Source organism: Solanum dulcamara, chromosome 3, assembly GCF_947179165.1.
Source record: "Solanum dulcamara chromosome 3, daSolDulc1.2, whole genome shotgun sequence".
Lineage (NCBI taxonomy): Eukaryota > Viridiplantae > Streptophyta > Magnoliopsida > Solanales > Solanaceae > Solanum > Solanum dulcamara.
In genome coordinates this window covers 81,332,059-81,345,656 of record NC_077239.1, presented here as the reverse complement: position 1 = coordinate 81,345,656, position 13,598 = coordinate 81,332,059, and the positions used below count along the sequence as shown (strand labels likewise).

General features: G+C 31.8%; 1 protein-coding gene across 1 annotated transcript; it reads left to right on the top strand.

The window, feature by feature from the left end:
* The first annotated feature begins 6,216 nt into the window (after window positions 1–6,216).
* LOC129883322 (protein TIC 22-like, chloroplastic) lies at window positions 6,217–10,174 on the top strand. The gene is made up of 7 exons (XM_055957971.1): window positions 6,217–6,733; window positions 7,053–7,127; window positions 7,894–7,950; window positions 9,246–9,305; window positions 9,389–9,466; window positions 9,539–9,574; window positions 9,936–10,174. Exons 1-7 carry the CDS (start codon window positions 6,320–6,322, stop codon window positions 10,014–10,016), a joined length of 801 nt encoding a protein of 266 aa, XP_055813946.1. The 5' UTR covers window positions 6,217–6,319; the 3' UTR covers window positions 10,017–10,174.
* The last annotated feature ends 3,424 nt before the right edge of the window (window positions 10,175–13,598 follow it).

The following is a 13,598-nucleotide window of genomic DNA, read 5'->3' as shown; positions in this document are numbered from 1 at the left end:
AACAATATAAAATGGGGAAGACAGAGAAAAAACGATTGAAAAGCACAGAGAATTAGGGATTTGTGATAACAATATAAAATGGTGAATAAAGAAAAAAAAACAATGAAAAAGCAGAGAGAGAGAGAGAGAAATCTCCTTACGGTATTATTTATTGACTTACCATTTTCTCATATATTTTTTTACATTTAATAAATTGTTAAGTAGGGTTAGAACTCGACTGAAAAACTACAAAGTCCTAATAATATGTTATTTAGTCAATTTACTGTTGGGAACTTACATAAATATACTATATAAAATATTTATTATTTATAACAATAATATTTTTTTTACTAAACACTTATAATACAGTTTTAATACATATTAGCGAAAATAATTGCTATATATTATTATAAATGATAATAAATAAAAAATATTACTAAAATCAGTAATTATTTATTAAAAATTATTTGATAATTTTTTTTTCCAGTAACATTGTAGGTTTTTGGGCTTAGAAGTTGGGCCGCCTATTATACCTTTTCCTCCTCTTTTCTCTCTCATTCAATTCATAGCAAAAATAGGGAAAGTTACTCGACACAAAGAAAAAAAGGTATCACCTTTGCCAAGTAATTTTAAATTTTTTACACAAAAGTTCATTGCTTTGCAAATCTTATGCTGTAATATTCATTGCTTTCATCAATTTTAATTTATTAGTTAGACTAGATGAGATTTAGTCTTTCATTTATGAACACAGCGTGTTCGATTACACGGGGTATATTGTTGTCTATGTTAGTCAATGATGGCTAGATTAATCAAAGTCGGGTAAGTAATCTCTTGGATGAACACTAAGTATGTTGTTGTTTGTTATTACTTCCTCTGCTATAATTTATTTATTTGGTTTTGACTTGGCAATGAATTCAAGAAAATAGAAAAAAAATTAAATTTATGGATACATAGAATGTAATAAGATGTCCTTTAATCTTGTGATTTTAAACATGTCATGCAAAAAGTTAGAATTAAAGAATTACCTAGGTCGAGCTCGTTGCACCTAACTTGCCTAGTGCAGGTTGTGCACCCCAAAGGGCGGGTTACCCCTTGTTATAAAAAAAAGAATTAAAGAATTACCAAAAAAAAATAAAAAAGGCGTTCTTGGATCGGAAATGGACTCAAAAGCAAAGTAAGACAAAACAAATTGATCTTTTTCCTTGAAGCATTTCAATTTTTTGCTTAGAAAGTGCATAAAGAGCTGTAATATGAGTACTCAATATTGGTGTATTGAGATTTGATTGAGGGAGCATGTTTTGCTGATAGACAAAGTTAGTTGAAGCAGTGTTATTAAAGGCGTGTTTAAGTTCTGAAGCATAGGTTTTGTGCTTCGCCTGGTGCGTTATTGTAGGCTTCAAGGACACATCTTCACGAATGAACTTTGTCTTTAAAAGCACAACTCTTGACAACAAAGTGATATATAAATGTAATGATTCCATGCTTTCTTTTGTGTTTTTTCGCTTTTAACTATATTGGTGAGAAGTATGTTGTGTTGCATCATTTATATTATATATATATACGTTTTTACATCATTTATACACTACGTAATTATTTGTATATTATATATATACATGTTTTTACACCATTTATATTGATAAAAATTATGCCGTGTTGCATCATTTATATTTTCCCAACATAGAATGAAAATCATCATAAGATATTTATTTGTGATATCCATTGCAACCTAACAAGAAGAAGGAAATATCAATAGGAAGAAGGAAGAAATGTAGGAGTATCGTCATAATGGGAATGGTAGTGAATTTAATAAGCTATCTATCACGCCCGGGAGGGTACCCTAGATGTGGTCGGCAGTCAGAAATTATAACTGGCTCCTAAGCGAACCATACTTGGCATGGTCACACATCCGTTCATTCATTCAATCAGCAGAAGACATAAAATAAAGAGATAATTAGGTGGACAATCCCAATCAACAATCTAACTCAAGAAAGAAAGGCCACGAGACAACAAATCGAACTCCAATCTATGTCATTAAAAAAGTTTGACAAGAACAATTCAAGAAAATAAAATACTTCATCGACCCATCACTATCTAGTCTATGAAGCCTCTATCACTACTATCTAATTAGTGTCAATGACAGATTCATGGTTACCTCAAATCAGAATGAAAAGACTAAACTCAACGCAAGAATAACATAAGTGGTATCCTCCGAATGTAGGAGAGGACTCACAAATAAGCTGAGTGTGAACAGATCCTCAACAGTGCGCCTATTGATGATCTCTTAAATCTGTCTCTGCATCATTGAACGATGCAGGTCCAAATGGACATCAGTACGTGAAATGTACGAGTATCTAATATGACAGAATGAAACTTGCATCAAGGTAGAATAATACTAGTTTAAATATCTCAAATTAGAAAGATAATAGAGACTCAATCAAGATGTCATAAGTCTATAGGAAGAATACAGTTTAGACGGAGACCAATCATATACAATCCAATCCAATCACATACAATCCAATTCAATTTGATCACATACCATCTAATCCAATCCAATCCAATCATATACAATCCGATCCAATCCAATCTCATACCATCCAATTGAATCCAATCATATACCATCAATTTCAATCCAATCATCTATTATCAACTCAACGAATAAAGTCAAATGACTCAACTCAATAGACATGTGAATTAGAATTTAAAAATGTTTTACAAATCGACTCAATCATCTACAATACCAATCAAACCAATCACATCATACTCAATCAACTAATAATAAACTCAAAGGACTCGACTCAATAGATATGCGAATTAGAATTTAGAAATGTTTATCAAATCGACTTAATTATCTATAATCTCAATCAAATCAATCATATCAAGCACAATCCACTCAATTTGAGAGTTTTTCTAACCGATAAACATCACCTATGAGTCAGTGATATGCAACAAGTGATGTTGTTGCCATGGCCGTTCAATTCTTTGTCGGAGTATGAACGAATCAACCAATCATGGATCCAACAATCAATCAAGTCCTATCATGTCGGAACAATAAAATAGGAAACATCCGACTTTAATGGTCCAATTCTTTCCTACATTGGCTACATAGTTCATGAAATTCGAGTATGGACTATACTCTTACCTAATTTGGTGCTCGATACTCCTCTCAAGACTTAATATGCTCATATCTATCAGGTGAGTAAACTACTCAAAATACTCATTTAGTCTCTTTTGGACTTAGTTCAAATCAACTCATTTAGTCTCATTGGACTCTTTTCAAAACTCAATCAATCTGGTCTCACTGGACCTTCTTTCAAAAATCAATCCATCTCAATCATCAAACTCTTCTCTTCAAATTTGATACAATCTCAACTCAATGAATGCAGTAAATATTAAATGCATTTAAAACATAATTTTAACCCCTCAACTCATTCTCAAAATAGATGTTTTAATATAAAAATGTTCAACTCGTTTATACTCAAAATACTTATACTCAAAATAATAACTAAGAGACTTTGCAAACTCAACTCATGATTAAACTCTTTCTAAATCAAAGATGAAAATAATCATTCTTTAAACTCAAAATAGTGCATAAATAATTTATTCAAAACATTCACAAATCATTTTTTTTAAAACTCCTTCTCAAACAATCATTTATACTCAAAATTCTCATAAGACTTCAATCAAATCGAATTATGCAAATTATATCATGTAGTCACATTAAACTCCAATCCACTCCATCTCAAGACATCATCATCAACATTACCTCTTCATCAATCATTTTACCTTTTTAAAGATAGACATCATTTACATCATCATCAAACATCTTGCTCCAAAATACTCATTTAACTCTATGTTCAATTTCATCAAACTCATTAAAATATGCATTATCTCACTTTGAAAGCAATATTTTTATTTATACATGAAAACCATCAATTTCAACTTCAAGACAAATTATGACAAAATGAAATCCCATCTTGAGTTCTGTAAATGAATGCATGAATCCATACTGTCAACAAAACTCAACTCAAGAACATCATTAATACATAGGAATTTATATACAAAACTCAATAAAAATTATAGATAACTTAAGAACTAAACTCATGGAACCTCAAAACTCAACTCAACTTGAATCAATGAAGATGTAGGGCACGTGGATGAAATCAATCCAACGTTGTGAGTAGCCTTACATACCTTAGAGTAGATCTTGAAGAAATCTTGATGTTAGGTCCTAAATGGAGAGCTTGAATCCTTGAGTTTGAGAGAAAATTTGTTGGAGATGATTTGAGAGAGAAGAGGATGAAGTTTAGGATTTTGGGGGAGGAAAAAGACTGAAAAATGACTTCAAAATGCATCCAACTTCGTATATATATAATTAGAGAATGGTTCAAGTTGCCCTTATTAAAATTTGGAAATTTTTGCACAAATTTGAACTATATGGGAGAAGGTCTGCGACGCGGAAGTGTTTCACCATAGTTCATTGTTTTTTGAAATTTTGAGTTGAAGCAAAAACTGGCCAAGTCCGCGACGCGGATTTGGCGCGCACCTCTCTGGTTAACTGGACATAACTTTTTACTCCAAACTCAAAAAAATGCAATTTTGGTGGCGTTGGAAAGAAGGCTCAAAGACCTTTAATTTGATAGGTCATGAAATACCTAATTAATTATATTCTAAGAGATATGGTCGTTTGAAGTTGACCCTTATACGTACTCATTCGAAAACTTAGCCGATAGAAATTCTTTAGACTTGGCTTGGTGTTAGAGATCCCATATGACCCTTAGGAATACACTTAAAATACTTAAAAATTTATCCTAACTCATATATACAATTAGAAGTCATTCAGTTCGAGTCTATACGCATATAAAGAATGGTTCGAGTCTTGGCGAAAAAAATATTGAGTGTTACACTATCTGCTGATGTGTTAAGTTGTATTTTTCTAAAATGCCCGTTGAAAACATTATCCATCTCAAGGTGCATATCCAAGTCGTGGAATGAATTTATTATTAGTCCTATGTTCGTTCGTTCTCATCAGAAACAACAGTTAATGGAAAATGCCCCTCAACAGTTATTTGTTTCACTTGACATGGAAGGAAGAAATGAGGAGTTGTACACAGTCACCGACTATCCTCATATACAAATCCATTTTGGGTTTTGGATATCTTCAATCAAAGAAGGAATTTTTTACAGTTTTTTATAGCTATTTAATTAATTACACTTCTTTTTTAAGAAATAATCAAATTCTTATTCTTATAATTTTAATATCATAGTGATGATCATCTATTTAATCTATTATAAATTGTTCTTAATAATTTGATTTTATTATATCTATTATAAAGTGCTCTTTTCATAAAATTAAATGTTTCGAAACAGTGAAAAGCCTTAGCAAAGTTCTACCAACCATATTAAGAATTTGAAATTTTTTGAGATATATAAAGAAGTTTTATATATTTCATCCGTCCAAGAAATAAGCATGAATAAACAAGGGTTCTTTTATTTATCATTATTCACTACCTCAGAAGTACTGTCCAAATAAAAAATTATTTTGTATTATGTCATTTATTTTGTTGCTTTGTGTTATGGATGCATCTATCTCTTTATATATAGAGAGAGATATTTTTTCTTTTCTTTTTTAAAGCTAAAATTTGCATATTCTCCTTGCAAATATTGTGTTAGTTTATTTGAAAAGATACTTTGTTGGTCTTTAAAAAAATAATTTATGTTTGATAAAAAAGATTAAAAATACTTTGATATACCCAAAAACTTGGCCAAACAAGTTGTAAGTAAGTGAATAAGCAAATTAAAAAAAAGACACATCATGTTATAAATATTTGGCAAGACAAAAAAGATAATTGTCTAACAAAAGAAAATAATAATATTAAATGATAATATGTTGAGATCTTTTTAGAGTATAATGTGAAAACAATTATGTATTTCATGATATCACTTAACTGATATCTAATAATAATTTGAATCAAATTGAAAGAATTTCAAGCAACGTGATAATTTTTTTAAGAAAATAATCAAATCTTTTATATAAGATATTTTAATAATTAAAATTGAATTAATTTTTTTTATATCTATATCTAATATACGAGGCAAAAACTATCACATGTCAGCATTATAAAAAATAGTATTTATTATTAAAATTAAAAATTAATTTAAATTTTCTATTTAAAATCTATCTAAAAATATTTACCGTATTTTTACAGTTACAATTAAATGATATGCCAAATTTGTACTTTCTTTTGTTGCCCTTCTCTCCCCCTGGTGGAGAAAAAATCTTTAAAACCCTTTCACCCATTTCCTCTGTAATTGCTCCCAAACAGAGAAAGAAAAAGAAACCATGGATTTCTTCAAAGCCAAACAATCATCATCTTCTCCAGCAACACCACCACACCTTCAGCTCCAACAAACCTTCAAGAATCTGCAGACACACTTCACCAATTTCCTTCAAACCACTATTCCCAAACTCAACACCCTTAATTCTTCTCAAAATTCACCCCCATGGGCTAAAATTGGTGTAAAAAAGCAATCTTTATCTACTGAAACCATAGAAGAGCGGTTGGGTGGAATACCTGTGTATGCCCTTAGCAATGCTTCTCAAGAATTTGTGTTGGTTTCGGGTGTTAGTACTGGAAAAAGTCTGGGGTTGTTTTGCTTTAGTGAAGCTGATGCTGAAGCACTTCGTCAGCAGATGGAATCAATGGACCCCTCTATGCGAAACGGCTCTCGGGTTGTTCCTGTTGCTCTCAACAAGGTTAGCTTCAATTTGCTATTGTTGTGTCTTGGGATGTGCTTATTGTGTTATGTTTTAGCTATGCTTGACTAACAGCTTGTTGGGGTAAGGGAGGGGATTGCAAGATGGGGAATTGAATTGTGAAAATTCGTTTTAATCAATAAATTGAGCTATTAAGATTGTTCCTTGTTAGTTTATATACAATGTTTGTTTTGATTGTTGTTTAAATTTTTGTAAGGTCATTCTCACTAGAGACATTTTAAATGTTATTTTAATTGTACTAAATCTTTCATCTAAGAAGAAAATTGTTATTCAGTCTAATTGATGGTCAATGATGCAGGTTTTCCAGCTCAAAGTTGACGGAGTTGCTTTCAGGTTGATACCAGAGGCATCTCAAGTAAAGAATGCAATAAAGGTTTATATCTAGTCATAATTTTTATTGATGAAGTCAAGGTTATGATTTTGGTTTGAAGGTCTCTTGTTAGACTAAGCATGTTCATAAATCTATAGGAATGTTGATGAGTACTCATGCCGGCATAGTGGTATCTTGAGAAATTGATACTAGTTTGCTTGTCTACCTTAAAGAAGTGTAGCTTGTCTACCTTAAAGAAGTGTTATTTATATGTCAATCAGTTTCTTCTGTTCTTGATAAGAAAAAGGGTTATTCGCTGTCTCTGTTAATCTATTATAGAAGACTATCATAGCTTCGGGGCTCATGATTATTGCAAAGTATTCCAAAGTTTTCAACTATCTAAGTTCTGAAATGTACTAGATGTACAATAAGTAGTAGAAACTTTTTCTTGAAGGAACTTTTTGCTTGACACTAAATCCGAAAGTTTGTGGCACTTCAGATGAGCATTAAGATGTTCTCCTTCATCTTAGGGATTAATTTGTAATAGGCAGACGTTGCTTTTGGATTAAAGTGGATGAAAAGATAGTTGTTGCTCAGTAAGTTTCTTTATACCTAACAAAGATTAGGTATATACCAGTTGTGGACCAAAACATAGTATCATGACATAAAATCGGCCGTCAACTTGTAGGTGACCTCATTTTTAAGTGATATTGCTGTGACTTTGTGCATAGAAATTTTAATCAGTATGTTTAAAATATCATTTTGTGTACCATTAGTTTTTCCTTCTATAATCTAAACCTGATCGTATTCTACTGCTTTTTTTAACTAGGAAAGGGAAAGGACTGGAATGACTGATGAGAGCTTTTATGGTGTTCCGGTTTTTCAGGTATGTTGTCAGCTATAATTGATATTTATAGCTACACTCAAATGCTCATCTGCCTTAACAATTGTGCTTACTTTTATGTCCTCCTGTGTGAAGGGAAGTATCTGTTTATATGAAATATGATCTGAACTGCGAGGCCTACGTCTGTTGCAGTGTTGTCAAAGGCACACTCTCGGCCTGAAGCGATGTGCAAAACATATTGAGTGCTTCACCTCGCTTAGTGGGCGCTTCAGTGTCGTCATCAAGTCTCTAAGGCATACTTTTCCTTGCCATTGAGCGTAATCCTGAAAAGGCTAAAAACAATTGATATTTCACTTTATCGTAACTCATTTTCATTTTCACTTGCGCTTAAAGGCTAAAGCCCCAACTAATCTTAGAGCTTTTTTGCGCTTTTTGCCTTTGATAACATTGATTTGTTGATGAGGAAGAGGACCCCATAGACACAATACTCAGACGGTCAATTGATACACTTAGCAGATGGATTGCCTTCACTTTTACTTTTAGCCGTAAGAACTGGTAAATTAATCAGGGAAACATCCAGTACCTTCAAGCCTGGACAAGACCCAATCTGTTTTAAATCTTTGTGTTGTAATAAATGCCCAAAGTGCTTTACGGAAAACAGAAGAGGTAATCTACCCAAAATGTTGCGCGGTCCATGCATTTGAAACAACTTTACATTGCTCTTGTTTTCACCTTCTTGGATGATGTTACCTAGTTAAAAGCATTCCTTTGACGCTTGTATAGCATGATGCAAATTTAACTTTGGAACATATGGAGGTGTTCCGATTTTTCTCAGTTTGCTTAAATCTTATCAATAAAAAAAAATAGGTACCAAATATTAGTTGAAAGTCGTATCGGTGTTAGATTAGTTTGGAACCTTGCTAACATGCACTCAAAAGTGTGACCTATTATGCGTTGAAGTTGGAATGAAGACTATGGAAGACCATGTATTCAATCCTAGCAAAGGCAAAAAAGTTAGGTGATTTCTTCTCATCTATCTATGTTTTGGTGGGTAGAGTAATCCGATACTTGTACTGGTAGGATCCAGTTGAATTGTCGAGGTTTGTGCAACTTGTTCTGGACACGACAATTTTTCAAAAAATAAAGAAATAAACAGCATGCCAACATTTTAAATATCACATGCAGATAATTTCACTAACAGATTTTGTATTGTTAGATTCGAAGATTATGTGAATTGTGGACTGGCAGTCATGCCACATGAAGGAAAGTTCTTTGTGCTTTTCGATATCAATAATTTGAAAATGACAACTATCCATCTGATTGATATTTATTTACAGTCGAGGAGCTTAATTCTAAGAAGCCAAAACAAGAGATATCGTCCTGTTTTCTTCAGGAAGGTAAGCTAATTGTCTGGAGTTAGTATCCACTAATGTGATACGATGCTACATCTCCCTTCTTGAAATTTTGTCAACTTATGCAGGAGGACCTAGAAACTTCATTAGTAAGAGCTTCTCAGCAGCAAGGGCGATTGAATCCTGCTTTGAAAGGAGATATTCAGGTAGGTTTGTTGGTGTTTACCTACTATTGGTGCCTTAGCTTCTTGACCGAGAATTTTCATCTGATTTGACAGGTTGGCGTTCTGGAGAATATAATACAAGGTATGAAGGTAAGAATCCTCAACGAGATATTTCCATACTACATTTACCAAGCTCTTGATCCGATGTCGGGAACTTTTGCAGAACTTCTCTGTCGTCCTCTTACTCGTTTTAACATCTTATATTTATAATTCTTTATTTTAACAAACAAGAAATCCTGCCTGCTAACGCACGAGTTCAAAACTCCATGGATGATGAGCTTTCCCCTCTACCCTTCTCCATTTAAATACCGAGTTTGTTTTTGTTTGTACCGTGGTTCGAACTCATGACACACATGTGTTGCACTCTTATTTATGTGCATCTTACTTGTTAAATGCACAATGGCCGTAATGTAGTCTGTACGGTTGATAACGTATGAACTTATTTTTGCAGGATTCTTCGACATCAAAGTGGGACGACGTTGTATTTGTTCCTCCAGGTTTCGATGTTTCAGCAGATCCCTCCCAGAAGTAACAAAGATGTACACCATAAGGCTTAGATGTTAGTTGAACTTATATCAGACCGCCTATATATATCATCATTTTTGATATCCTATGTGTATTTTGTAGACTTTGTACTAAAAGTGTTTGATAATTGGTAGACAAATTCTGTATGCAATTGGGCTACTAAAAGCAAGATGGGCTTGGACCAAGCTAAACAACCTTTAGCTAGTGCAATAGTGCTACTTAATTAATCGTTGATTACAACAAAATAGTAAAATTAAAATTTCCGAATATAAACTATACGTGTGGTTTACGATGAGCATGAAATTATGCGCAATAGAGGAGACAAAGAGATGGAGTATACTAATATGCATGTACTGTAATCCCAAAATCATAAAAGAAAACATAATATAACACAATTATGAATTAATACTTGTATAGTATGAACTCTAGTGAGTGTAATCAGTGGAAGTACTTGTATAGTCTGAAATCTAGTGAGTGTAATCAGAGTATAGATGTTTGATAAATATAATAGTTGGATAGATTGAATCGTTTTCGGGACAAGTTAATAAGAAAAGTAGAGTATAAAATATAGCTTTTATAAATAGATAGCATAAATGATAAAATAAAATTATTAGATCGATATTTTAAAAAGACAAAATGAAAAGAAAAATAAGGTAATCACGGTATGATTGGTTGCTTCCTCTTGCGCTTGAGAGTTGGTTTTAAAAAAAATACAAAGTATCCAAACATATTGTAGCTACGGAAAAAGACTGTTGCAATACTGTAACAAATTGTTTTCGTTTAGGATAATACATGGTAACCCAATCTATCCACCCTTGAAAGAGAACTTCACCATTTTTTGTGAAATGCAAGAGCTGTCACTCTCGAACAAACAAACCACAAGTAGTAGGCAAGTTGCAAATGTTCCATAATCCATCTTGGTCAATTATCTTGTTCATAGACCAAAACAGTCCATCTTGAGTGATAATCCCTTGAGCACTATCTATGAATGGTATATCCTTATAATAGATCAGGGGGGACTTGTTTTGCTTGTCCAAGAATGTTTAGAAAAAGAGTATTTGGAGGATTATTATAACCTTTGTAGTCATCAATTCTAGAATCATAGCACAGATCACAAGCATTTGGAGGATCGCCTTTATATTTCACATAAGGACATTCAAGAATTCGATATTCTCTAGTGGATGGATTCAACAAAACATGAGTTTTCATAAATTTTTACATATAAATTCATACTCATCTAGAAAATATTGGATTGAGATGAATCTATATCGATATGATACATCCGCCATAAGTCATAACCAAAGGGTAGTCCTTTTAGATTTAATTTATCTATCGAGTAATGGTCCACATGAACGAAGATTCTTTTCTTTTTTTTCATTTTAAAAATAATCTACGTTAGAAAATTGCTTATGTTTAACAGATATTTCCTCCTACTGTAATTTGTACTTAATTAACCTCCTTAATTATTAAAATTTAAAGGAGGTCTAATAAATTGATAATTTTCTCTGTTCAGTCCAGCAACTTGATAATTCAACAATACTCACTTTGTCATATTAATTCATAGGCGGAATCATAATATTTTCTCAATTACGACCTCAGTTCCAAAGAAGTTAAAAAGTTGTTAGAGTTTTGTCTAACTTATAACTCATATATAAAGCCTAACATTTTCTCTCTTACGACCTCAGTCCCAAAGAAGTTAAAAAGTTGTTGAGTTTTGTCTAACTTATAACTCATATATAAAGCCTAACATTTTCTCTCTTACGACCTCAGTCCCAAAGAAGTTAAAGTGTAGTAAGTAATATATTTATTTGGTTTTATTTTATGTTAGGTTACAAGTTGCAATATTTTCTAATCCTAATGATTCAAATTTTAAGATGATTGCTATGTATCTTACATATTTATATTAAATAAATAAATGTGGTCATAACTAAAAAAAAAGTGGTCTACAGCTGCCAATAATAATTTAATATGAAGGTAAATTATTTCTTAGCAATTGGGTTAATTAATTTTCTAAAAGTAATTTTATTCTAAGCCAAAAAGGCCACTAAATTTAGTGGGCCACAGTACATTGACGGCGCTGGGCTTGATTCGTTTGATTTTATGGGCCGTACTTACCCACTCAATATATTTTGTATGGCCCGCTTTCCTTTTTTGCCATATTTAAATTGAATTTCTTATAGCCTCGTTTTAAATTTATTGTATTCCTTTGTCCATTTATAATGTCCAAAACAAATTGTTTTAAGTTCTTGTGGGGCATTATGACCTTTAATAAGAAAAAAAACATCAACTTTTTCATAATGTTTATTTTATTTTACTTTAAGTATTTAAATTTGTCTAGCTTTATTAAGGGTGTGAGGAAAATGTTTTTTTAAAAAGGAAAATAAAGAAGAGGTGAGTTTTCACCTTATTTTCTCGTGTTTGACACATAAATTAAAATATTATTTTAAAAATATTTAGATATATAATGTAAACAAATACTAAGATGGATAAAGTACGGGTATACTGTAGGGTTGGTGGGGATGGAGCCGAAGAGAAGATGATGTGTATTAAAGGTGGTATATCACAATCAAGGTGAAATGTGAAATATTTCTTGTAAAACTTGTATTCACTACGAGATAGTAACATGATAGTAAGAACAAGAAAAAAAAACTAGGGAAAAAGATTATAGAAATTGATGGACAAGAAACTACCGAATCAATACTAAAACTACTAGTATGGATGGATAACAAGACAACACACTGCTACCTACTAACCTTCTACTCTTAATCCTAGTATTGATCAAAATTCAAATAGTTGTATTGGTTTGTACATCCAAATGATGGTATAAATGACTGATAAGGAGAAGACACATTTATTCGTGAAAGAGCATGATTATTTTGAAAAGTTATTTTTCAAGTTCTATAAATATAAGCAACTCTCTTGAAATAGCAGAATAAAATTTACATATATTATTATGAACTTTATTATATCGCGAACGAAACTACCTACTTGTATTTTTCTTCCAATTTGTATAGGTAGTCAGTAGTCGTGGAATATATATATATTGAGACTGAACTTCATCAGAAATATTAATTTTCTTATAAAAAATTTCAAGAATTTATCCATTTGAAATAAAATAATTTAATAAACCAAAGTATTTGGACCCATGCTTGACTACAATTTTCTTTTTTTTGTGTGTGTGTTAGAGCCCGTTTGGATTGGCTTTAAGTTGGTCAAAACCAACTTAAAGCACCTTTTCAGCTTTTGGATGTGTTTGCCTAATGCTAACTTTAAGCTAGAAAGTTCTTAAAGTCAGTCAAAAATGAAAAGTTAGGAATCCTAACTTTTTTTTTCCTAAGTGCTTAAAGTCATTTTCTTTGACCATGGAAATTACTTTTATATCCCTTATATTTTAACTAAATTCCCAAACTACCCTTCTTTTAACCCTAAAATTCACATAATTTTCCTCATTTAAGCACTTTTATCCAAACACTCAACTGCTTATTTATAAAAATAACTTTCAGCACTTTAAAGTTCTAAAAACACTTTATACATAAAAGTTACTGTTTTCAAGCCCATCCAAACGGGCTCTTAATAAAGAAAGGTTCAC